This window comes from Squalius cephalus (assembly GCF_949319135.1).
Source record: "Squalius cephalus genome assembly, chromosome: 10".
NCBI classification, from domain to species: Eukaryota; Metazoa; Chordata; class Actinopteri; order Cypriniformes; family Leuciscidae; genus Squalius; species Squalius cephalus.
Genome location: NC_137131.1, coordinates 41928625 through 41954402, shown reverse-complemented (window position 1 = coordinate 41954402; position 25778 = coordinate 41928625). Strand labels below are relative to the sequence as shown.

At 38.2% G+C, this 25778-nt stretch overlaps 1 protein-coding gene across 3 annotated transcripts in view; it reads left to right on the top strand.

Moving 5' to 3' along the window:
- szt2 (SZT2 subunit of KICSTOR complex) overlaps positions 1-25778 on the top strand; it is a 153056-nt gene that overhangs the window by 124701 nt on the left and 2577 nt on the right. Inside the window, exons 62-74 of one of the 3 annotated variants that reach the window (XM_079882930.1) lie at positions 1-18; positions 1657-1736; positions 3031-3156; positions 5324-5526; positions 6559-6664; positions 7414-7497; positions 8789-8863; positions 11451-11516; positions 15928-16141; positions 16221-16404; positions 16949-17071; positions 18066-18573; positions 24040-24153. The exon at positions 1-18 is cut by the window's left edge and continues 247 nt beyond it. In XM_079882930.1, the coding sequence (XP_079739056.1) occupies positions 1-18; positions 1657-1736; positions 3031-3156; positions 5324-5526; positions 6559-6664; positions 7414-7497; positions 8789-8863; positions 11451-11516; positions 15928-16141; positions 16221-16404; positions 16949-17071; positions 18066-18573; positions 24040-24153 (1901 nt within the window). The remainder of the gene's footprint in view (positions 19-1656; positions 1737-3030; positions 3157-5323; positions 5527-6558; positions 6665-7413; positions 7498-8788; positions 8864-11450; positions 11517-15927; positions 16142-16220; positions 16405-16948; positions 17072-18065; positions 18574-24039; positions 24154-25778) is intronic. The other 2 variants (XM_079882932.1, XM_079882931.1) reach the window with 2 other exon arrangements.

The window sequence follows — 25778 nt, the reverse complement described above, 5'->3', positions numbered from 1 at the left end:
AAGCAGCTGAACGCAGAGGTACAGACTAGGGCTGGGCGATATGGACCAAAAGTCATATCCCGATATATTTAGGCTGAATATCGATATACGATATATATCCCGATATTTTTTCCGCAAAGTGAGAGCAAATGTTCAGTCAAAGTCAAAGCCAAATATGACATGTCACAAGTAGTTTTATTGAAACTGGCTATTTCAGTGAACAGTTGCAAAATCAAATGAATAAATTATAAACAGGTTTCTTCACCTTAGGGCTGCACGATTATGACAAGTACTGTCCCCCTTTACTTAACATAAATTGTAAGAATATGACTAGTAAAGACTAGTAGGCTACTAATAAATAAACAGTAGGCCTATGCTAAAGCTATTAAATAGCAGTCCCAAACTAGTTTTTGTTAATACAATGTGGTATGAGCCACTACAGTCATTTAAAAATCTAAAAAATAACACAAAGAAAAATAAAGTGGCATTTTGGGGTTAAGAACGACAGTTACCATGGTGAATACACAATATTAACAATAACTGTTAATGAAACATGGAAACTGCTCCTGGTGAATAGAATGATATTCATACCTGCATTACTTTTATTTCGTGTAATTTACAACGTAACGGCGTTGCATGCTCGTAGTTTCTTTTGCAGTTTATATAGCCTACAGTGAAGCGATACACAGCGCGCGCTGCCGCATTTGCGCGTGCAATTGAAGAGTGTGCGGTGCGCTCCGAGCACAGTATAACGGCTGACAGGACAAGAAAGTCCGTGTTTCTGAGGTGAAAAACTTTATTTCAGCGTACACTTATGTCACTGCCTGGTAGTTCCTATTGTGCTGGGTTTTCTGAAGTAGTCATGATTTGCCTCTCATAACATAACATGCTCTAAACACGCACGCAGAGTGGAAGGAGGGGCGGACTATTTGAAAATTTGAACTATATCGATATATGCGATATGGTCTAATTCCATATCGCATTTCAAAATATATCAATATATTTTTTATATCGATATATCGCCCAGCCTTAGTACAGACATATCAACACATCCAAAACTGACAGAAGCTGCCATACGGACCTAATGGACACACCTAAAGACATGACTGTTGCATAATTTAAAGGGGTGGTATAATGCCCTTTCACAAGATGTAAAATAAGTCTTTGATGTCCCCAGAGTGTGTATGTGAAGTCTTAGCTCAAAATACCCCACATATATTTTATATAGCATGTTAAAGTTGTCACTTTTTGAGGGTGAGCAAAAACGCACCATTTTTGTGTCTGTCCCTTTAAATGCAAATGAGCTGCTGCTCCCGGCACAGGGGGCGGAGCTACAACAGCTTCTAGTCATTGATTAGCATATTCTGTCATGATAATCTATAAATCGCGTTCCCGGGGGCGGGGTTTATGTAAATTTTAGAGTTAGTGATGTCGTGTAGTCCCTATCAGCCGTTTGTTGTAGTCCTTAAAAAGCGATTTCTTTAAAAGCAAATATCTCCCTTTGCTTTGAACTTTGAGCGTTGTAACTTTGCAGATGTTGTTTATGCTCAAGCAGCAACATTACACACTAACTAAACTTAGAAATGTGAAATCATAATCAACCACCCCTTTAAATAATGAACCTCAGACACAGAAAGAGCTAGTGATTTATTTCAAAATGTTTCTTTTGTTTTCCAGAGTTGGAGAGACAAATGAAGATTGAGAATCTGTTTGTGACGTGGCAGCAGCGGTCAGCTCAATCTAACATGCCCATCTCTGTGAGTTCATACATACTCTATGCAGACATTAATATTTGCACACAATGTGGGTGATCGTGTGTGATCGGTATTTTCCATCACGCTCTCAGAACATGATTTTCTCAGCGGCTCATCAGGTCCAGATTCATTTCAGTGCGCGCGGATCCTCTGCCTCACGCGCACAGATGCAGATCCGTGTACGAGCGCATGTACGGCCCAGTTGGGTTTAATGAGATGTGGCGGGGACATTAAGGGATTCTGTAGTGTGTGAGATGTCTCTGCCATTCGCTGTAATCTCACTTCCTTTGACTGCTTCACACTGCTGAGGTCCAGATCACAGTATTAGATTATACTGCCTACTCTCTATTGTGCAGGTCACCACTAAGTACACTACCTTTCAAAAGTTGGGGTCCATAAAATTTTTATACAGTGAGAACGTAATACTTTTATTCAGCAAAGATGCATTATATTGATCAAAAGAGACAGTAAAGACATTTATAATGTTACAAAAGATTTCCATTTCAAATAAATGCTGTTCTTTTGAACTTTCTATTTATCAAAGAATGCCGAAAAAACTAGAGAAAAAAATGGGGAAAAAACGATTGAAGCCGTTTTCAACATTGATAGTAATCAGAATTGTTTCTTGAGCAGCAAATCAACATATTAGAATGATTTATGAAGGATCATGTGACACTGCCAGATTTTTACTCTTTTTACTGTATTTTTTATCAAATAAATGCAGCCTTGGTGAGCAGAAGAGACTCTTCCCGACCTCAGACCTTTGAATGTGAATAGTGTATATTCACAGTATAACCTGATCATAAATTTACCAAGCACACACCATTGGTTGAGTCAATGTGTTGAACTAGTCGTGATGTTCAAGCTAACAGTTCAGTGTTTTGAAGGCACCACAGAACTTTTTTTTTAGGACAACTCAAGCTATAAGTGACGCACAGTTGTCTCCAGAGGTGTGAAGTTCAGGTTCAGAAAGTAAAAGTCCTCCTCAGTATTTTGTTCCAATCACCTGGATTTGCTAATTAGCACAGTTTTTCAGCCAGGAGATAGAACTAATTAGTGAAATCAGCTGGCTGAGTTCATGGGTGGAATAAACATATGGCAGGACTTTTACTTTCTGACCCCTGGACTTTACACCTCTGGTTGTCTCTGCTTATTAAACTCGGATGAAATGTATTTAAGCGTTGAAATTGATCACCCTTCACCTATATGAAAACAGCTGTTGCTTCAAATAAAGAAACTCTAGGTTTAAACCTGGTAACCCTCTTGCTGTGTGTCTGGTGTGTGTGTGTGAGCACAGGTCGCGGATCTGGACACACTGAAGCAGTCCTCTCGACTGGTCCATTACTGCGCCACTCCGCTGCTCTTCGACCCCGTCTTCCGGAAACAGATTCAAGAGGAGCAGGTGCCACAGCCACAGATGAAGGTCTCTCTCTCTCTCTCTCTCTCTCTCTCTCTCTCTCTCTCTCTCTCTCTCTCTCTCTCTCTCTTCCTCCTGCTGACTCTAGCCTCGCAAAAACTCCCATTTATCGCAAAAACTACTTTACGCTCAAAATAAAAATTATTTTTCAGGCAATTCAAAAAAGAAATAATTTGCAAAACTGTAATGGAAACAGTTTTTGTGCATTTCCAGGTCACCTGACGTAGATGACGCGGTATGTTTGGACAGAATACGAGACAGAGTTCTTTATTAAATTCATATAAGACAAAAGAATTACAGGAATAATGGATTCTAAACCTCAAATAAATGCCACAATCAAGACCTCGAAGCAGATCTGAGGGAGAAACACCCAGAAACTCCTCATATGTGCCGCTCACAAGTATAATAAGGGTCGTTCCTTACCATTAATGCTTGGATAACACACATACATTTCCTTCGATTAATAATAATGGCCAGTGCAGTGGCTGAAATATAGTACATAAACCTACCAAAGTCCGTTGCCATGATTTTTGGAATAAATTGAACTTATCGCGAGAGGAAAAATTAAGTTTTAGTCGCATAACATCAGTTAATGGAAACGGCGTCATTTCGCAATAGTTTCTTGTCGCCATTTAGAAAAAATCGGTAATGGAAACGTGCCTTCTGTCTGCTGGGTCTGAATCCATTTATCAAAGCAATCCCATAATTTTTGGAGCCTGACTTAGGGTTAGGAGTCTGTTCAAATCCTGATCTGTTATGCAGTGAGACATCATTTGCTTTATAAACAACAAAATATCAGCCTCTATGTAATTACATGTGTCAGGCATGATAATCAGTGTAGCACCAGAATAATCATGATTATGCGGTCGTTGGTCAGTTGTTCACGATTGAAGTGGCATAGAGGTTAGTATGATGAGATAACAAAATGTCATTAAGCAAGTGGGATTTATTTAAAAAAAATAAAGTTAGAACAAGCACACCATTCATCTGTATACTTCACTTCTTCTCTGACACCCAAAAAACATACTGTGGTTGGTCAGATGCTCTCTTCCTGCCTAAAGGCCCCAATATACTTCAAGCGAAATCAAAGAACAAACTGTTGTGATGTCAACAAAATCCGTATGTTTCTGGAGTTCGAAGCAGCTTGCTAAAGCAAACTTTCTGGAAAAATTGGGATTACGTAATAGGTTTGTGTGGCTCTGAGGCTCCGCCTAATTTGATATGTAAAGCCACGGTCACACTAGACTTTAAGCATGCAAAATTTAATTGGACACTGCACCGGTCGTGACGTCACGCTCTGCAGCATCTTTTTTTATAACGTATAACAGATAGTAATACACTCAAAATATAAAAAGTATACTATCTACCCAACTTTACTGCAAAATATCATTCTATTAATTCAGCCAAGAAATCACGCTGTCACGTATCGATCTTCTATTACATCTTCACGTGATGCAAATTCACAGCTCAAGAGTTCACCAAACTTGAACTCTGGAACGCAGCAGAATGCTAAACTTTTCACATGAGCTTGCGTTTGTTGTCTGACACATTCGCATGCGTATGAATGGAAGTGTAGTGTGACCCCTTAAATCTTCTCCGGTTCATTTCTTCTGTTCAGCCCGTCGAGGTTTGGAGTAGAAACTGAAGCTGTAATTCTAATTGAAAGAGACACTGATACTGAAAACAACTCTAATTGAAAACAACATACTGATATTCATGTTTAACACTGTGAAGCTGCTTGCTTTGAATCAATCCATTGTTATAAAGTGCTATATGGATAGATGTGACATGGCGTTCCCGAGAGTCCTGAACTGTGCAAACACATCCACGTTTTCTCAATGCTGTCATTGTTGTGTTTAGTTTGTTATTGAGAGGAAAGCGCTGCACATATTTACATATTCACCTAATCGCCGTTTCCAGCAGCATGAGTGGCATTTAGATGTTCACTAACAGTATACGCTGCTCAGGTATTTCAAATTTCTTTTTACCCTTAAGTGAAGAACGAAAAGAACTTCGCCGTGAGTATATCTGGGCCTAAAGCGGATGTTGTTTTGGCTCAATATCGACCAGACTTTATGCTGATAGTCAAAAGTCTGGCTATGTGAGACTACATGGGTAGTTGGATCTCTCTCTCTGTAGTCATATCAGGTTCTCTCCTGTTCTCTGGTTACAGAAGCGGCATCGCTCCAGTGACTCCACGGCATCCGGGAGGGATCGCAGCTACAGCACGGATTCTGCAGACATGCTTCCGAGCCGCCTGAAGGAGGAGCCGTGGCTGCAGGAGATCTCCAGCACGTTCCTCCAGCAGTATGTGCAGTATCTGCAGAGCATGGGCTTCATCCTGGTGCAGGTCCGGCCGCAGTCGCCCGCTCGCAGGTCTGTGTCCCGCAGGAAAACACCATCTCCCACAACCAAAACAAAACACACACGGATTGACCGTAATGGTGCATACGAGTCATGTTGGAAAGATTGCATTTTCGAGTTGAATGCACATGAATGCCACCATAAAGTCTTAATACTAGGCATGCACCGATATGAAAATTATGTCTGATACTGATAACCGATAAATCTTTATATTTGTAAGCCGATAAATCTAAACCCAAATTTTTATATAATTTCATATAAACAAAAGTCTCACCATTAAAATCCATGTCCCAATCACACAATTATAATGATGTTCTCATAATTTTATGTAGCCGATATGTAGACTTGCGCTGCACTTTACCATATTTTCCTTTTTTTTCAGTGATTCCAATCATATTTCAAGCAATTCAAAACCATCTTGTAGAACAGTGCGCATCTGAAGAGTCTCAGCTGAAGGAAATAACACATTATTTATCGGCTTTAATATATCGTTATTTGGCCGATAATGGTAACATTAAAAATGAACATGTACCGGCTGATACCGATATAGTGGCCGATATATCGTGCATCCCTAGTAATTACGAGTGGGAAACTGCCCTGAGCCGTCTTGCTCTGACCAGAGTGATTTGAACACGCCTGACGTTGTAATTATGATTTCCCAATAACAACGAATGTTTCTGGAATTCAAGCCAGTTATTATACATTTCTGTCATTAGCTTGAGTATAAAAAGGGAAAGTGTTATTCAATACAATTTCTTACTTCAGTTTTTGTCACAAAGCATAACAGAACGCATCCATCCAAACTGTGATATCAAACATGGTATGAAGTCACCTGGCAACAATATGTTCAACAATAAGTGCACTTTGCTGAATTCTCTGTAAAGTGTGTGAGGTGCTAATGGTCGACACACTGTATTAAGCAGCAGGAGCGTGTGATTCAGTCTGACCTCCAGCATGAGGGCCGCATTACTGATGGGGTCATCTCTCTCTCTCTCTCTCTCTCTCTCTCTCTCTCTCTCTCTCTCTCTCTCTCTCTCTCTGCAGCATCGCTCGAGCTCGAGCCGCCATGTTGAGTTCTTTATCCACTGAAGGCAGATCTTCCTTCTCATCTTTCTCATATAATAAGCAGAAGAGTGAAGACAGCCCGAAGGTACACAACCATTATCTGCTCATCCACATTCAACCATTCAGTCACGCTTCACAGGTTTCATCTCTGTGTATCACAGTTCACACATACACACACACTTGGCACTTTTTGCATTGACACAGTCCTTGTGCCCATTCTGGATCCTATCCGGATAAAGGCAAAAATGACAAATTAAGTCTTTAAATTGTTTCCACAAAAATGTTCAGCAGCAAAAACTGTTTTCAACTGAAGGATCATGTGACACTGAAGACTGGAGTGATGATGCTGAAAATTCAGCTTTTATCACAGGAATAAATTACATTTTACAATATATTCACAGAAAACAGCTATTTTTAATTGTGATAATATTTCACAATATTACAGAAGACAAAAGTGAGCAGAAGAGACTTCTTCCAAAAACATGAAACAAAAATTGACAGGTACTATATTAGCAAGGTCATGGCTCATAGACTCCCATTGATTTAATGTCAGGTTAATGATATTTTCTATGGCCTAACCCAACCCCTACCCCTAAACCTACCAATCACAGAAACATGTGAAAAACATTAGATTTAAATAAAAACATGTTTTGTCTGATTTATAAGCCTTTTTTAACTAGTGAGGAGCAGTACAATTTACTCACTAGTTGGTCATCATAATATTTCACTATATAAATGAGAACATTTGGCTCTCACAATGTAGCCAAACCTGTATACACACACACACACACACACACACACACACAGTGATTGTGTCCCGTCTGCCCCTCTCAGCAGAGCAGTGCATCGAGCTCGACGTCATATCACCTGCAGAGAGCGCTGCCGGGAGGCATCGTACTGATGGAACTGGCTTTTCAAGTAAGACCTTCATCCGTCTGTGTCTCTCGGCCTTCAGTGCAGATCAGGGATAGAATCGCCCTCTTAGCACATCAGCCGAGAGCATACGCTGGGCTTTCACTAGAACGCTGTGAAAGTCTCCGCGGACGGTGAGGAGAGAGATGTTTAATGGACTCTGTCTCGCTCTCGCGCTATTTGTGGTTATTAATATTTGAACACACAGAATCAACAGCAAGGATACAGCACGTCATCATTTGATCTTCAGTCCTTCTCATTTCTAATATCTGTTTAAATAAAATTTCAAAGTAATTCATTTTTTATAGTAGGGTTGTCATAGCTGATGTGCTCACATATGCGATTAGTGCAATTTTTTAACCATTATAATGCTTTTATTCAGTTCTGTGTGAATTACTGATCATGAATTCTGATTGAAAGCTCGGTTTACCCACGAGAAAAACGCGAATCATTCATAGAAATGTTCATGTGAACACTAGTAGATTATTTATGCAAGAGTTAGTGGGAAAAACACAAGATTAAGTCCATAAAGTGTGCTGGAAGTGGGTTTATTTTTATTTATTTTTTTCTTTGTTTGTTTGCAGATTTGCATTTACTTTGCCTGTTTGCTGAAGTTTGTAATATGTAGTTTGACCATAAGTATGAACCTTACAATAATAATAAAAATAGTAAGTATTATTAATATTATTGTTATTATTAGCATTTATTTCTTTTTTATTATTAATTGTCATAATAATAACAGCAACAAAAATAATAATAATAAAAAAAGTGTAATTATAAGGTTCATACTTTATAGCTAAGGTTCATATTATGGTCAGAAATTTAAACTTAATTCCAAACCCTATTAGTAGTAGTTGTACTACTACTACTTTTGTCCGGTGTCAACAGTCAGAAAAAGAACTTAAGTGTTAGAAATAGTAATAATAAAATCTATGACAATTGATAATATTAAAAAGTTCGAATAAAGTAAGATGAAGTGAGCATTCAACACATTCATGAACATCAAAGTCAGCATGAAACAACAAGAATCAAGAATTGATTGGTTGGTGAAAAGTGTTTCTAAATGACTGGTGATTATAGGAAAGAGATAAATGGGATTTTTTGTTCATTGGGAAAAATGTGCACAGGTGAATCGTGACCTGGTTGAATTAAGAAAGTAAATGGAGTCAAATTGGGTTTATTTTGGCCTTAAGAATTTCTCAGTTGTACAGACAGCTCTTGAATATGCTGAACAAAGCAGTGATGATGCATAACTGTTCTGCTAGTAACACATAATCTCATTCTGACTCTGTTTCAGGGCTGTTATTTCTGCGTGAAGCAGTTTGCGTTAGAGTGCTCGAGGATTCCCATGGGTCAGACGGTTAATTCTCAGGTAACGGCATCATGACTGTGCATGTAGAGAAAGAGTGAGAGTAAATGAAGTGTTTAAGAGTTCACTTTGTATTTCTGAGCATTTGTTGTATGTGCCTTCCTGTAATGTCTATAGATATTTAAGTAGCAATCTTCTCCTTTGTTAGCAGGATTCACTGGTCAAATATCTGTGTATTTGTCTCTGATGGCATATTTAATGTGTAGTGGGTCCAGGTTGGCTCTAAATGAGAAGTAATTAAGTGTAAATATTTGTAAGTCTCCAGATGTTTCTCAGCAGGAGGCTCTGATTTCTTCTGAGCGCCAGAAGCCCATAAGGTGTCTCCAATCACAGCTGCTCATATCCAGCGATTAAGTCATTAGCGTGTGTGTTTGGTTGTTTGTGAGTGCAGCTTCTTCAAACTGAGCTTGAGGGCCAACAGGAATAAAAGTCACAAGGAATCAGTAATGAAAATTCATCAACTTATATTTGTACTATTAGAATCCATAGTTTTCGATTGCGTCAGCAAACATTCCCATCTGCCAATTTGGTGGGCAAACAGTGTTATTATTTTTCATAAGGAATGAAAAGTCAGGTTGAGTTGTTAATTATTCCGCTATGTTAATACTTGTTTTTGTTCGTGGAGAACCAAATATATCCACTTATTGTTGAAGGATAGAGAGGACATTCTTCATCAAATTCACCGTGAAAATCAGCAAATCGTTTTTGAAGTCTTGACTTGTTACAACCATATTTAAAGGTCAGGAAACGGTGCCATTTGTTCTAGAAAATTGTTCTTTTAATAATAAAGTGCATTTAAAAAGGTCACTGCCGAACTTTCATGAAGTCATGTTCTCCTATCTTAGGCACACATTACCAGGGCTGTTATGGCCATAGACATTAGTGCAGCATCTTTTGAGGATGCTTTCTCTCCAGTGATCAACAAATATTTTAGTTGTTGTTGTTTTCCCTCAATTTTTAAACTATTAAGCCAGTCTTAAAGTCCCCCCTGTGGTGAAAATCAACGTTTTAATATTGTTTATGTGTCTATGTGGTGTTTTTAATATGCTTTAAGATAAACCATTGCTGAGTATTTTCTCCTTAAAACTGCAGTGAACCAAAGACAGTCTCAAAAACACGCTTTGAAATCGCTGGTGTTTCTGACGTCACAAACTACCTTGTAACCAATCAGGAGCTGAGTGAGTGAGTGGAGGCGGGGCTCATTTGCATATTCATAGAACCGCGTATACTAAATGAGGCAAGGGTGTCGAGTTACATTCAAGCTATTTTAAGAAAAAAAAAACATTTAAATATGTCATTTTGGTGATCAAAGATGAGTTTTAAGGGATAAAATGATTGACTACAGGGGGACTTTAAAACGTACAAACTATGATCTTGTATATTCATACTATATTTATTTTTCAAACCATATTTTATGCCAACCCTGTTACATTGTAAATGTATAGAGTACAGAATGTTTTAATTTTGAATAGACTTGCAAATTGGCTAATATTCCAATTTAAATAATTTGCAAAGATAATGCATGTTTTATTGTGAGAGTTCTTCCTTATACTGTACATACTGTACTGTACCATTTTGTGATGGTATCTCTTAACAATAAGTTTAATTTTTTTTAACATTAGTTATTGCATTAGGAATCGTGAACTAAGAATGAACAATTTTCACAGGATATACTAGTATGGTATAAAAATATATTATACATATAAATATATGAACATTTACCTTTACCTGTATTAGTAAATGATGTTCAAGCATTGTTCATTATTAGTTCATGATACTTAATACATTAACTAATGTTAACAAATTGAATCTGATTGAAAAGTGTTGCCCATGTGACTCATTCAGTATTCTGTGTCAGTGACACACAAATGGCACTGCTTTCTGATCATGACCATACATAGCAACATTTATATACTGAATATTATTATGATTATTATAATTCTTCCTGGCATGTTACATTATAAATTCATTATTAATATTTATTTTAATGTATACTTTTACTGTTACTAATACTCTTCCAGCCACTGTACCATCAGATGAAGTTGATTTTGAGCTGGCAATGATCATCAATTACTTTCTATGACATTTGTTGCAGGAATTTGGAACATTGGGAATAGATCATGTAAAAAAATAAAATAAAAATTAACAATAGAATTTGGAATACTGATTGTGAATCACCGCTGAATTTTTGAAGTAATTAATAATATCTACGTACCGAACGAGATAATATATGAGCATGAGCCATAAGCAGTGGATATTTAGTTAAAAAGTGAAAGGTCACACCTGCTTCTCATCTATAAAGGACCGCACACAGCTCATGCCTCATCATTATTGATCATCTCCGTGTCACTTCCTGTATCACACCCTCATTCATTAGCGTGTGACAGTCAGCTTGTGCATGTGTTCATTTTTGTGTAAATTGACTTCTAACCTCTCTGTGTGGCATGTTTCTCATCTGTCTCTGTTTGTGTGTGTTATCTTCTGTGTTTGTGTGTGTGTCTGTCTCACTGTTCTGCACATTGTGTGTGTGTGTGTGTGTGTGTGTGTGTGTGTGTGTGTCTAGTCCCATCTCACTCTTTCTTTCCATCAGGGCTCACTTCTCAACAAACCTCCTAGCAAGCCGTTCCCCGAGGCGCCCACGGTCTCTGACTCTGCGGTATGTCTCTACATCCTCGGGGCGGGCTCGTCTTCAACCAATCAGGCTTCAGTATTTCCCTCAGACTCCTCCCCCATGTAGTGCCTGGCTCCTCCCCTTCCAGTCTTGCCCGTTCATTGAAAATCAGATGGTTCCTTTCCCTGTGTTTGTCTGTTTTCTTCAGCGATGCATCTTGGGGTTCTTCTTCAGCCGCACATGCGGTTGTGTCTCTTTGCTGTATTTAAATGCAGATGCTCATGAATGTGGCATCTTCTGGGAGGTCACGGGGTCACTCTTCTTGCAGCTCTCGTTGGCCAATGATCTCTTTCCTTTGCTCAATGATTATCCCTGATTTTCTTCTGCTCTTGTTGCATGTTAATTTGGATCTGCTTGTCTCCTTTATGTCTCCATCAACAGTAATTCGGAGGCTGTTCTTTATCAATCAACATATGATATACTGTGATTTTTCACAACTGTTTCAAAATGAGAAATCACAAGTGGAGCGTTTCCACTTCGCCATGGCGGCTTCCGCTTATTCTTAATGTGCCTGACATAAGATCTGTGTAGTGCTTGCTAGGAAACACAAGTTATAAAGTCAACATAAATGCTGTACACAATCTATTTTACTTCCAAAATCGGCTGTGTTTCTGAGTGTAAAGGATCTAAACACAAATGTGGGAATTGACTGGATTTTGAAAAGTGGAATGGAGTCCAGTGGGTTTGAAATGGAAGATTAAGGGTGCTCTAAGCGAAGTCACACGTTTTTTAGGCCGAAACATTTTTTGTCACATACTGCAAACATCTCCTCACTATCCGCTAGCTGCCTGTCCCCTGAACACACTGTAAAAAAACACGATCTCTGTAGACAGCCCAGGCTCCTCAAACAGCAACAAAAACAAACTGGCCCAGCCTGGACCACGAAACATAACAAACAGTGTTCCAGCCAATCACCGACAAGAATGATTTGGGGGTGGGGGGGGGTTAGTGCGCGTGCACATGAAGGGGGGAGTGGAGGAGAGAGAAGCATGAAGAGGGAAGTTAGCTAGAGGAGAGATGTCCTAGACAACGACAACGACTGACGTTAGAATTATATTCTCTTGAATTTTGATATGACCGACACACAACCAAAGAGATGACGTTCCGATGAACAAATAGCAAAGAAGAGGGAAAAGGAGAAGGAACGCGCGAAGTCCCGAATTTACATCGGAAAAGCCTGTTTCAGGAAGCACGGAGGGGCCGGGATGAGGAGGAGGGAGGGTCGAGCTAGCCTCCGTTTTGTTTGACAATACTTCGAATGTCAACAAGAAGTGACGTCACCCAACGTCACTTAGAGCACCTTTAATACATTAAATTGGCTGAAAAGAAGAGATGCAGCTAATTATTGGGTTACACTTTATTTTAAGGTAACATTGTTACAGTGTAATCATAATTAAATGCTGAGTGTAATATTTGTAATATTAATTAAGCTACATATACTTACTATGGGGTTATGGTTTGGTTAAGGTTAAGTTACTATTCAAAATGAATTAGTCAATTACTGTTATTGAAAGAGTAAGTACATGTAACGTGTAACTGTGTCACCTGTAAAATAAGTGTTACCAATTATTGCATTTTGATTAAAGATATAATTTTTTTGTATGGAATACCAATGAATTATGCACACAATGGGTCTCATTCATGAAACATTCGTAAATATACGAGTAAATATGTGAGTGATTTGCGCGTAAAGAGACCTTACCGAAAACTCTTCTCCTGATTCACAAATACTTCGTAAACGTCAGATGTGTTAGTGAAATGTGTGTGTGTGTGTTAATGAATTCCAATCAGTCGTAAATGGGACGCGCGTGCACGCTCATTCTCAATTACCATAAATCCCGCCCATTAAATCCGACTGACAACTATATGGGCATCATATTATGACACCAAACGAAGGATTTCAACATGTCTTCTCAAAAGCGAATGAAAAAGAGAAATTTCTCAGATGCAGAAATTGAAGTTTTATTATCAGAAGTTCATTCAAAACGCCACATTTTATTTTCAAGCGTACATAGTGGCGTATCAGGTCCTAAAAAAAGGAAGCTTGGCAGCATATTACAGATGCAGTTAATGGAGTTTCATCTGTTAATCGAACAGTCCCAGAAGTGAAAAGAAAATGGTTCGACATGTAACCCCGTCAAATAAACCCGATTAAGGTGAATTAAAATGCAGCCTTATTAATGAGCAAAACGTTCGGATGTTAAACGCACTATTTACGCGTGGCTGGGAGCAGGTGTAGATTTCTTTCGTACCAACTAACATTTGGAAAATACGAACATTTTAATGAATCTGAAAATTTACACCAGAACCACTTTACACACGATTTACACAAAAATTCGTTCTGCTCGTGTTTCATGAATGAGACCCATTGAGACAAGATACATTCATTAAAAAGTACACATTTTTATGTTGACTTTATGGACCTTTTAGGACTTGTTATTGATTTGGTGATTTGGTGAGGTTACCAGGTAGTCAGAAATGAGTAAAACAACACATATTACACATTATTACACATTACAGTATAAACGGTGAAAGTAAGAAAGTAGAACACCTCAAACACTCTAAGCGATGCCGAAGTCCCTTTAAGGCAAGTTCACTCAACGGTCATGTCCGTAACGCCTCGAGCAGATGTTTCCAACCATGGAAGTACAGCTTTATCTGCTTGAATGGAGAGACACTAAAATCTCCAAAAGTGCTTGTCAAAATTCTGTTCAAGCAATATACTCCAAATGAGGAATAACATCTGACAATAGTGGTATTCTAAGCTCAAATCACTCAAGAACGTTTTCAGGCTCGTCCAGCTAATGCAAATGTTCAAGAGTAAACAGACAGAGGATTGGCTTTTGCACCATAAGTCATTCAGCTGCTTTATTAAGTGTAGCAATGGCTCCATCAAACAGATATCGGCTGTTGTACCTGTAGGGCAGGACTACAGCTGCCCCGTTGAGCGTATGATTTCATTAATTCATATTTGTTGAAGTGGGCAATCTCCCCTACTTATAATGTCTCTGGTGAAACATTACAGAACTTGACCTGTGTGCCTTCTGGCATCTGGGAAAACATCATAGTGTTCAATGCATTGGGAAATGTTTACACAAGTCTTGAAAATGGCCTTATTTTAACATGACTCGGGGTCTGGAGTGTGATTTTGAGTGTTTATACAAACACAACCACTGCAATCATAGCAAACTGAGCTGTTTTCATGCGCCATGTTCACATGACTGAGAGCAAAATGGACAGACGATATTATCTTTCCTCAGCCTGTGGCAGAACTTTCCGTCAAATGGGCCACTGGTGGATTTCAAAATGTTGACGTGAAAACGATTCACGTGCAATTGCGTGAGCTGCGTTCTGTAAATGGAGCGGCCATGACAGCACAAAATGAACAGGTTTTTTTTTAAATCCTCAACTCTTTGATTTGATGAGACCTATTTGCATTTGTTCCAGGGTAATGGTCAGGATGAAAGCGACAGTGGTAATAAGGTTTAGCCGTCGCCGTCGCCTTCCTCACCCTCTCTGCTCCCATTGTACTGTAATTACTCCCGCTCTCTCCCTCTCAAATCATTTGCATTTGCCACTAATGCTTTTGTAAGCACGGCTTTGATGTGAGATCTAATTAAATAGGATACAATTATGTTGATTATATCAGAGTATTTTAAAAAGACTCTTATACAGGTTTGGCGTCAGGTGGGTGGGTTTTGCTCCTCACAAGTCAAGTTTTAGACGTGTAATGTCAGGTTTCATGTGCGCTTGAGTGACTTTCATGAAGCGTGTCAAGAACATGTCTAATTGCAATTTCACCCTCAAATCAAGGGCCATTAAGATTTTGTGCATTGGGCCTTCATTTTCATCAGTTACTTCAGTTACGGTGTCTTAACCAGGAACTACATGAGAAGTCATTTGTATGACACTGTCACAGCCATTCACAACATATTTATTTATAGGATTTTGTGCATTTTGTTACTGTAACATGAAACAAAAAGATACATATTTGTTAAGTAATTATACATAACAGTAGTCTTGTTGTGTTTTACTTTATGCTGATTAAAAATAAATCACCATATTAAAGTAATGAGAATCTAATTGGTAATAACAGAACTCGGATTGATTATCTGATCAAGGTTTAATTTCTCTTCATGTTTATCTTCTTTTGATGTTGGCCTTTGGTTTTGAGGCTGGTTTCATTTGAGCGTCTGTTGGAGAAGCTCTTTAAAGTCAGTAGGTTTTGAGTTAGTACCGCTATCAGGATTTAGAGGTTATGGGATGATGTTTCTGCTACTGCTTGCGGTCTTCCTCTGGGGAATTGGATGCCTTTGATCCAGACGGTTTCTCTTGGGTTGTGTTGAGATCCTGCACCAGTGTGAGTGACTGCATGCATGTGTGTTTTTGCTCCCAGCTGTCCATGCTGTTCACCGAGGAGTGCGATAAGGTCCGTGATTTGATGCACGTTCACTCGTTCAGCTACGACTTCCACCTGCGTGTGGTGCATCAGTACCTCGTGGGTTGTCACATGACCCTTCGTCAGGGATACCAGCTCACGAGCTTTCTGGAGGACTTCATCGCCCATCACCCGGACATACCCAAATTTGGACGCAACCACGTCTTCCAGGGTGAGTGCATAAGCACATAAGAGTCAGCTAAAGCACACAGTCTGGCATATTCATGCATTATGCTTTTTATGTGTACTAGGGAGTTTCTCCATATCAACGGGGATGATCACCGCACATCAGCTGTATAATTACATCACTGATCACGCTGGGACTTACGGGATGAAGCCCTTGCGCATGTCTAAGGCTGCAGTTACAACTGATAACAAAAAGGGGGCGCCGAGCGCAGATCTCCATGAGTATGCTCTGGTCGCTCTGTGGAACAGGTATTTCTTTATTTTATTTATTTATTTATTTATTTCGAACAACAAAAAGATACAAATAAAAATACAATAAGTATGTTGCCACATACCGAAAAAAATATCTATAAAGTATTATAACAATAATTTCAATATGTTCGAAAAGGAGCGGGATGAAGCAGAAGCTTATTATTTTTCCCACCACTTATATAACTCTAAATAGTTCCAGTGTGTGTGTGTGTGTGTGTGTGTGTGTGTATGTGTGTGTGTGTGTGTGTGTCTGTGTGTGTGTGTGTGTGTATATATATATATATATATTCAGTATATATTCATTATATATTCATTATATGAATATAATTTTATATTCATAGCAAGATAACAAACAATTCCATAATTTTTAACACCAACCAAACTTTTACATTTTGCACCAAACAACCCTTCACCCTATATTCACATATCCCAATGCAATCAATATTATACTTTGTACTTTGTAAATTGTTCTGACTTATTGCAGCGGGTGATGTTATAATTTAGACTTGTATATTCTAATAATAATGTGGTTCTCTTTAAGCTCTGGCTCATTTAAAGACCTGGAGGGATTACGACACCATGATGACTTCGACGTGTCGCTGCTGGTGTGTCATAATGCCGCCCCATTCGAGGAGCAGTCTGAAGGAGAGAGACACCTGCTCAGGTGTGTTCAGCAGGACACATGACAGGAATACTGTGTTCAACACTACTTAGGTGGAGAACTCCGTGCAGAAGTTCATGCAATTACACTGCAGATGAGGACAACATGAAACAACATTTGCAACACATTTAACTTCTGTAGGAAACAGAATAATCAGAGCTAAATAACATAGGCTGGGACTTTTTGGTGGAGTTTATCCATTTCCACCCATATTTGTTATATTATATTATAAATAAATAATATAATTGTATTATCCATAACATTGATATAATTAATAATATTATTATTTTATAGTAAACAATAATACAATATTATAAATAATTATCATAAATGTTATCTACAAATAAATATAAATAATAACAAATTAGTATAGTATATTATATATAGTATATTATATAAACAAATATTATAGTAGTAATATTATTAATAATAAATATTATATGTAATATAAATAGTATCTTTAACATTACAATAAATAGTAATAATATTATGTATTAGTATTAATAATAATGATTATAATAATAATCATTAAAATAATTTGTATAAATATGAATAATTAGTCAATATTATTATTATGGGATAATTATAAATAGTAATATTATAAATTGTATCTATAACATTACTATAGATAGTAGTAATAATAATAATTAATATTAATGAATAATATTATTATATAATAATATGAATATATATATATATATCAATAATAATTAGTAATAAATAAAATAATAAATAATATTATTATTAAAAGTAATTTAGATCATATGAATTAATTTATTCTAGATAATATTAATTATTAGTAAATAATGTGAATATTCTTCCCCAACTGCATGGCCTTGGAGCTGTCAGCAGAGCTGTCTAAAAGTTGTTTTAGAGGTGAAGAAAGTTTTCATTGCAGATTATAAAAGAAAACTTTAGAATAACGTGCACTAAGGAAAAACACAGGGATGTCTACTAAAAAAAAAAATCCGACTTTTTCCATTTTAAATGGTTTCAGGCTCCGATTCTACGTGATCATGACCAGTCAAAGAGAGCTGTTCCCACGTTTGACTGCAGACATGCGTCGATTCAAGAAGCTTCCTCAGATCCACCGTGACCCCGGCGACCTCAGTGGCCGCGTGGAGCGGATGGAGTCCGGCAGCCTCGGGACCCGGGACCCCGACCTGGACCTGTGGGAGGAGACCAGCACTCCCATCAGCCCTGCGGCCAGCCCTGAATCTGAGCACATGGAGAACCTCCTGCACGCGGGAGACGCCGACGACTTCTTCATGTCTCCTCTCTTCCCCCTGCTCAACTCTGAGGTGATGTCTGCGCGCCGGCAGATCCAGAGCAGCGTGGAGCAGGCCATGGGTCACTGCCGGAGGGATAACCTCTGGAGGAGGCTCTTTCACGGAGAGCACTTGGCCCTGGATAAACTCAAACTCAGCAAACTGGCCTTCGGTGAACTAGAGGAGCTACTGGACGCTGTGCAGAGCAGATCTGTCGCTGAGATCGACCCACAGCTGGTATGAACACACACTGTCCTTCACCCCTGAGAGCATCTTTCACACCCATTCATCTCCCATTTCATGCTCCTTTCTCTTCGTTCTCTAGCAGGCACTTTCCCACCAATAGGTACAAATATGGTCTGAATAGGATCATTTTTTTCTTTTTCAACAAATGCTCAATAATACTAACTAGGGCTGGCACTTTACGTTCGAAAATCGATTGCACAATCGATCGGACCAACCAACACAAGTTTTAGGGAATCGATTTTAACGGTCTTTTCTCTGAGCGCGTCCAGCTCGTCACGATACGCCCGCAGTGAGCGCGCTTCACACAGCAACTGCAGGCTCTGACAAACACACATAACAGCAAATTATACTTCTGCATAATGTTTCTATTTTTACTACAAAAATGTGAATTCTGCCGGTATTCAGACAGTCTCATGCATACAGATACAGATTCAGGCTACGGTCAACAATCGCCTACGTAGGCGACATTTGTTTGACTTTTCTAACCGTAAACACAGGCATGTTGAAGACTGCAGTGATGTTTTTCATTGATGTTATAGCAGTCCACTCTGCTTATTGCTTTTCGAGAATGTTGCACTCCTGTTTGTCATTGTGCACGAAACTTCACGCCAATAAATCATCAGGAATATTGCTGACTTGTGCGCGTCTCAAGCGTCCTTTACGTTCGTCCTAATGCCTGTTAGTTGTCCGTGGATTTGCCCATATTTGGCGTTTAAAATGGAAAAGTTTTTAGACATGGAAAATCGATTTTACAATCGATTCAATGTACACATATGTCTCAAAAATCGCACAAAAGTGACAGCCTAACATATTTTAACAGGTCATATTATAACCTTAGTCCCTGTTTGTAGTTTGTATTATATTATATTATATTATATTATATTATATTATATTATATTATATTATATTATATATTATATATTCTTATATTATATTATTTAAAAAAATATTAAATGCGTTTTTGATAGATTTAGGTTGCAGATTAACCCCAAGTAAATTGCTAGTTTGGGGCCTAATCTTGGTAGTTATTGATAACTTATATTTTCCATAAAAAAAAGAAAATGGAATGATTTGTTCTTAAAATAACTTTGGTAACAAGGTTGAATTGTTGTCAAATTTAGAATAAAATGTAATGAAAATAATGAAATCAAATGATTTACTTTTCTTTTCACCATACCGTAGAATAGGCCCGAATGTCACAATTTGAATGTTTTTTTTGGGTTGCATTCAAAATACGTGACACAGCAAAACGATATATATTTCTTGTGATTAAAAATGTATTATTACACATAGTTTACTACAATGAATTGAATATGAATTCAACAATATGATGTGTTTAAAAGTACTTTATTTTATGTTCAATCAAAAGAGAATTAGGAGTATAGGACGTCCTGTTTGTGGAAAGTGCCAGCGCTCTCTCTCTCCTCCATTACACACTGAAGTCAGTCTTTAGGAAACATGTTTTTCCTTCATTCCACAGTTTATTCAGGATGGTTTGATCAGCGAGTGGCTCTGTGCAGTTCGTCTGATAGGTGGCTGACAACAAACATGCTAATGCGCCGCTCCGTGGGGAAAACATGCGCTCTGCTCATCACCACATCACAATAAACATCAGCTAATTAGCACAGGAAATCAGCCCTTTAATATTACACTCCGTTCCTTATTTACAGCATAAATTATCCCTCCTGGACCAACAGATTCACACTCCACATCGTTTGCCAACAGGGTGCTCGTTCGTGATGAGATTGCACAGCAGTGTACAGATACTGTACTGTAAACGTGCCGTTCCTGCCAACAGACTGGATTTGGCTTGAGATATAGCGGATGACGGATATCGAGAACTAGAATTGTAAAATAGAATAAATGAATTTATCATTTAGTGATGATACACTACCATTCAAATGATTTTTTTAAACCTTTTTTTCAAGGTTCTTTGATGAATAGAAGAACAGCATTTATTTGAAATGGAATATTTTGTTGCATAATAAATGTCTTTACTGTCACTTTGATTCATTTAATGCATCCTTGCTGAATAAAAGTATTAATTTCTTTCAACAATGACAACAAAAAACCTTATTGATCCCAAACTTTTAAACAATAGTGTAAATAAATAAATGTGTATATGGCACAGAATAAATGATACATACATTCATTATCCATTATTGATAATAATAATAAATGTTTATACATTTATTTCTGTATTTATTTTTCTGTATCTCTTACTGAAATTTCCTCCTTCAAAATAAGAGAGTGGTCAATTGACCTCTATTGACTGTTTCATCATGCAGTATTTTATTACAGTTTTGGAAAAAATGTACATCATGAAAATCATTTTGGTTTCAGTGTCTTTTCGGGTGTGTTCACACTTGTAGTTGGGAAAATGATATATATTTAGTCCTGGTTCGCTAAATGAGCTCTTCGTATGTGTGTACAGATAAGATGGTGTTTTGACCAGCTGAGACATCACAGAGAGCTTATGAAAAGTGTAAAGGAACTTGAAACGAACTCAGGTGCGATTGCTCTGTTAGTGCGGTTCATTTGAAATAGTGTGAACAGTGCCATCCGAACCAAACAAGCGAGCCGAGACGCTGAGTAAACGACGCTTTTAAACGATCTCTGGTGCGGTTCGACTGAATTATGAACGCAACACGGACCAAAGACATGTAAACGGACCAAAGACAAGACATGATGTCACAAAACACGGATGGCAGTGAACTTAAAATGTCTTGTGACATCATGTCCTGTTTTTGGTTCGTTTATATGTCTATGGTCCGCACCAGGGTTCGTTTTAATCCAACCAAACATGCCAAGTGTGAACACACCCTCACACCGTGTCCGAACCAGACGCGATGCGATAAGATTCCAGCGACAAATAATTTGTCTGTCCACACTAGACGTGACGTGACTGTGAGATGCGTTGAAATCAATTAAAACCCACAGCCAATCAGAACAGCGTGTGGGCGGAGTCTCGCAGCACCAGAGAGTAATCTTGACGGCACTCGCTAGAAAATGTATAAGTAGCTACATAATCAAATTCACAAATATTACACCATTTAAACATTATTAAAAATGCATAGGCTACTGAGTTACTAAAACAATCTTTGTCACAGAATACACTTGTTTGTTCACAGTTTGAACGTTCTTGTTTCCATTTGTTTAATTTCAAGATCTGAGGTGAATTATCCATTGTTGCTTTTACAGCCTCAAAGCTGGAGCACTAAATGATATTCAAAGTCACATGACACACTTTTAACATTAAATAAAGCACATAAACAGCACTTGAGATTATCATTGCCACACTTTGTGTTTGTTGTTCCAGCGCGACGTCGCAGAAAAATAGAAACCGTTTCTAAAATATAATCGTCGTGTGTCGCGACTTGTTAGGACAAAAACTCTGATTAAAGGGATGGTTCGGATTAAAATCAACCTAGGGTCCTTTGCACCATGACCACGAGCCAAACACCCCCCCCCCCCCAGAAGCCTTTTTTCCCTTGGTTGAACATTATTAAAGTTAGAGCTTATTTCGAGATATCAGCCGGATGGCTTAGTGCAGGCGCTAATGGATCCAAGGTTGTATCTGGTAAATTACCCCACTAATAATGCTCATAAAATGAGGCATTGGAAAGTTTGTAAGTACATCAGGAGTTTATTTAAATAACACTTGCCTGACGGCTCATGCTACCGCTAACCTGGACGTCGACGTCACTTCCGTGATTTGAGAAAAGCACATAAAAGTCCTGGCAGAAAGCGATGCAGTGACGTCGATGTCCGGGTTAGCACTAGCATGAGCCGTCAGGCAAGTGTTATTTAAATAAACTCCTGATGTACTTACAAACTTTCCAATGCCTCATTTTATGAGTACAGAACCTATTTGTACTACTGTAGAAGTTTGGTACCATTCTGGGCATTATTAGTGGGGTAATTTACCAGATACAACCTTGGGTCCATTAGCGCCTGCACTAAGCCATTCTGATATCTCGAAATAAGCTCTAACTTTAATAATGTTCGACCAAGGGAAAAAAGCTTCTGGGGGGTGTTTGGCTCGAGGTCATGGTGCAAAGGACCCTAAAAGTTGAAATTACTCCGAACCATCCCTTTAACATGGAAAAGATCACTTTTATCGCGTGTCGTGTCGCGTGTAGTTAGGACGCGGTGTTAAATGACCATACTAACATTTTTCTACCTGGATTCTTCACCTCCTCCTGATCCTCCTTTCTGTGTTTTCTATGGTTTGGCCTCTGTATCTTACCTCACACATCCACATATATCTGAACTCTGTGAGAATGAGACGCAATGACACTCACTGTGATGTCTCCCCCCCCCACCCCCCGTCTCCCCAAACCTGCATATCAATGCTCTTTGATTGCTCATCTATTCACACGCCGCTCACTTCTGTATTCCCTTCACGAGAGCAGAACCGCTTAGTAAATGTTACTGAGCGGAGCGGCTCCTGTGCCACGACTGCTAATGCTAATCGTAGCGCTCAGATGATGTATACCGCTGTCAAACCGATACAGGCTCACAAAGGAAGTAGAGATGTTCTCCCACTGTGATATCAGACCAGGAGAAAGTTGCTGCAAATTACATCTTTTTAAAAATGTACTGCCACCCACAACCAGAATGTGAAAACTGCCTTCCTGTGGTTTTGCTTACTTGAAGCGTTTGCAGCTTTCGCAGTCAGACCCTGTATGAAGTCTAATGTGAAAAATATCTACAGACTCATCTAATTTCAAGGGACATATTCTGGTCCAGTCTCTCAGGACCCCAAAGGCTTTTCAAACAGTCATCTTTTTTTTCCTTTTTGTGAACAACTTTTTAGTTTAAGTTTAAAATGCACACATCAATTTTATTATGCAACATAAATGAAACGGTAATATGCATATCAAATACAAAACAGCACAAACTATATGTGACCCTGGACCACAAAACCAGTCACGTCACATGGGTATATTTGTGGCAAAAGCCAATAATACATTGTATGGGTCAAAATTGATTTTTCTTTTATGCCAAAAATCATTAGGATATGAAGTAAAGATCATGTTCCATGAAGATATTTTGTAAATTTCCTACCGTAAATATATAAAACATTTATTTTTATGAGTGAATGCAGCACAATCCTGAACATAAATGAACAACTTTAAAGGAGATTTTCTCAATGTTTCGATTTTTTTGCACCCTCAGATTCCAGATTTTCAATAGTTGTATCTCAGACAAATATTGTCCTTTCCTTATCTAATCTATCCTAATAAATTTTATTTATTCAGCTTTCAGATAATGTATAAATCTCAATTTCAAAAAATTTACCCATATGACTGGTTTTGTGGCCCAGGGTCACATATACATATAAACTATATAATATATATGCACTTTTGTCAAGATTATTGTTTGTTTTTTTGCATATATATATTACTCATCCTCATGTTGTTCCAAAAATGTTCTTGTGATTGTGTTTTTTAGGACTGTTTCCTGAATATGAGTCCCGCCTGGTACCAGAGTCTCATCAAAGTTCTGCTGTCACGCTTCTCACAAAACTGCAGGCACTTTAAAGATGACAGTGGCATTCAGTACCTGGTAAGAGACACACAAACTCACCAGGGGCCAAGACATTAGGGGCCAGATTTACTAAACAGGGTAAAGTAGCGTGAGAGCACAATCCCATAACAGCGCCGATGTGAGTGTAACGTTCTGCTCGTGATCTACTGACGACACACACATGAAAGAACAGACGCAGAGGATCATTTCCATGATGACCAACACAATCTACCAAGAGCAGCGCAAATCACCATCTGTGTTAAACATGCTTTTGGGGAATAATAGAGCAAATACCAGTAAATTGACGAGCGCAAACCTTAGTAAATCACCTTGCATGATTAATTTAAACACCCTCCTCTCATAAAGAGAAACTCTTACAAATGCATATGTAATAAGTTCAGCCGTAAAAGTAACCCTGTCTATGCCTTTTCACTGCGTATCTTTAGTAAATCCTGACAGTAGTTTTTAACGCCTAAAGAAGGTTTGCACTGGAGCAAGCTGTTAGTAAATCTGGCCCTAAGTCTTTTATTCTCACTAAGGCTGCATTTATTTGAACAAAATTACAGTAAAACAGTAATATTGTCAGGGGTGCACATAACTGGTGCTCAAGTGTGGTAAAAATAAACGACGCGCAGCAGAAAACATGGAAGGAAGCGCTTTTGAGTACCAACATTTTGGCCCAAAATGTTGGTACTCAAAAGCGCTTCCTTCCATGTTTTCTGCTGCGCGTCGTTTATTTTTACCACACGTGAGCACCAGTTATGTGCACCCCTGAATATTGTAAAACATTGTTACAATTAAAAACAGCTGTTTTCTATGTGAATATATTGTAAAATGTAATTTATTCCTGTGATCAAAACTGAATTTTCAGCATCATTACTCCAGTCTTCAGTGTCACATGATCCTTCAGCATGTTAGCAGGAGTCATGTTGGCCATGTCATTGTACATTACAAGACAGGAAGTGCTCTTAACTCTTGTGCATCAATTTAAAAAAGTTATACATAGGACCATTGTGGAAAAAATATCATACAAATTTGACTTAGGTTTGGTCTTAGAGAGACCAAGAGACCCTTGGCAGATTATTGCAATTTTATTTTATTTTTTGTAAAAAAGTAAAATAAAATAAAAGTTATATAGGTTTAAGTTTATGGAAATGATTTATATTTTATGAAACATGTTGAACTCTAAAACGGCTAGAACATCAAAGCCATAAATCTAAACAAGCTGTGTTCCAAATTTGAGGATGATATCTAAAAAAATGAGCTTTCTGTAAGATTTTGTTTGGGCGCAGTAACAGATTTTCCCCATTACATGCCAGCAAAACTGGTGCACACAGTGGTTGGATTTTAGATTTGCAGTTGAGTTTTTCTCTCTCAAATATTACAAGCACACACACGCACACATTTTTTTTATTACACACATACAAACCACACTCAGACATCCATATCAACACACCCACACAATTATCGCTGCATAATTTATCCAATTGGCTCTAATATGCCGAAGCAGAAAACAGGAATAAAGCGCGAATTTGCTTTATAGGCCAAACCTGAAAAAATGGCACCATCTGGTAAAAAATTGTAAAAATTACAATTTTGAAGCCTTGCCAACAGAATGAAAGCCTCTTAACAAAGATTGCATCATTTTATAGTTAAATGGCCCT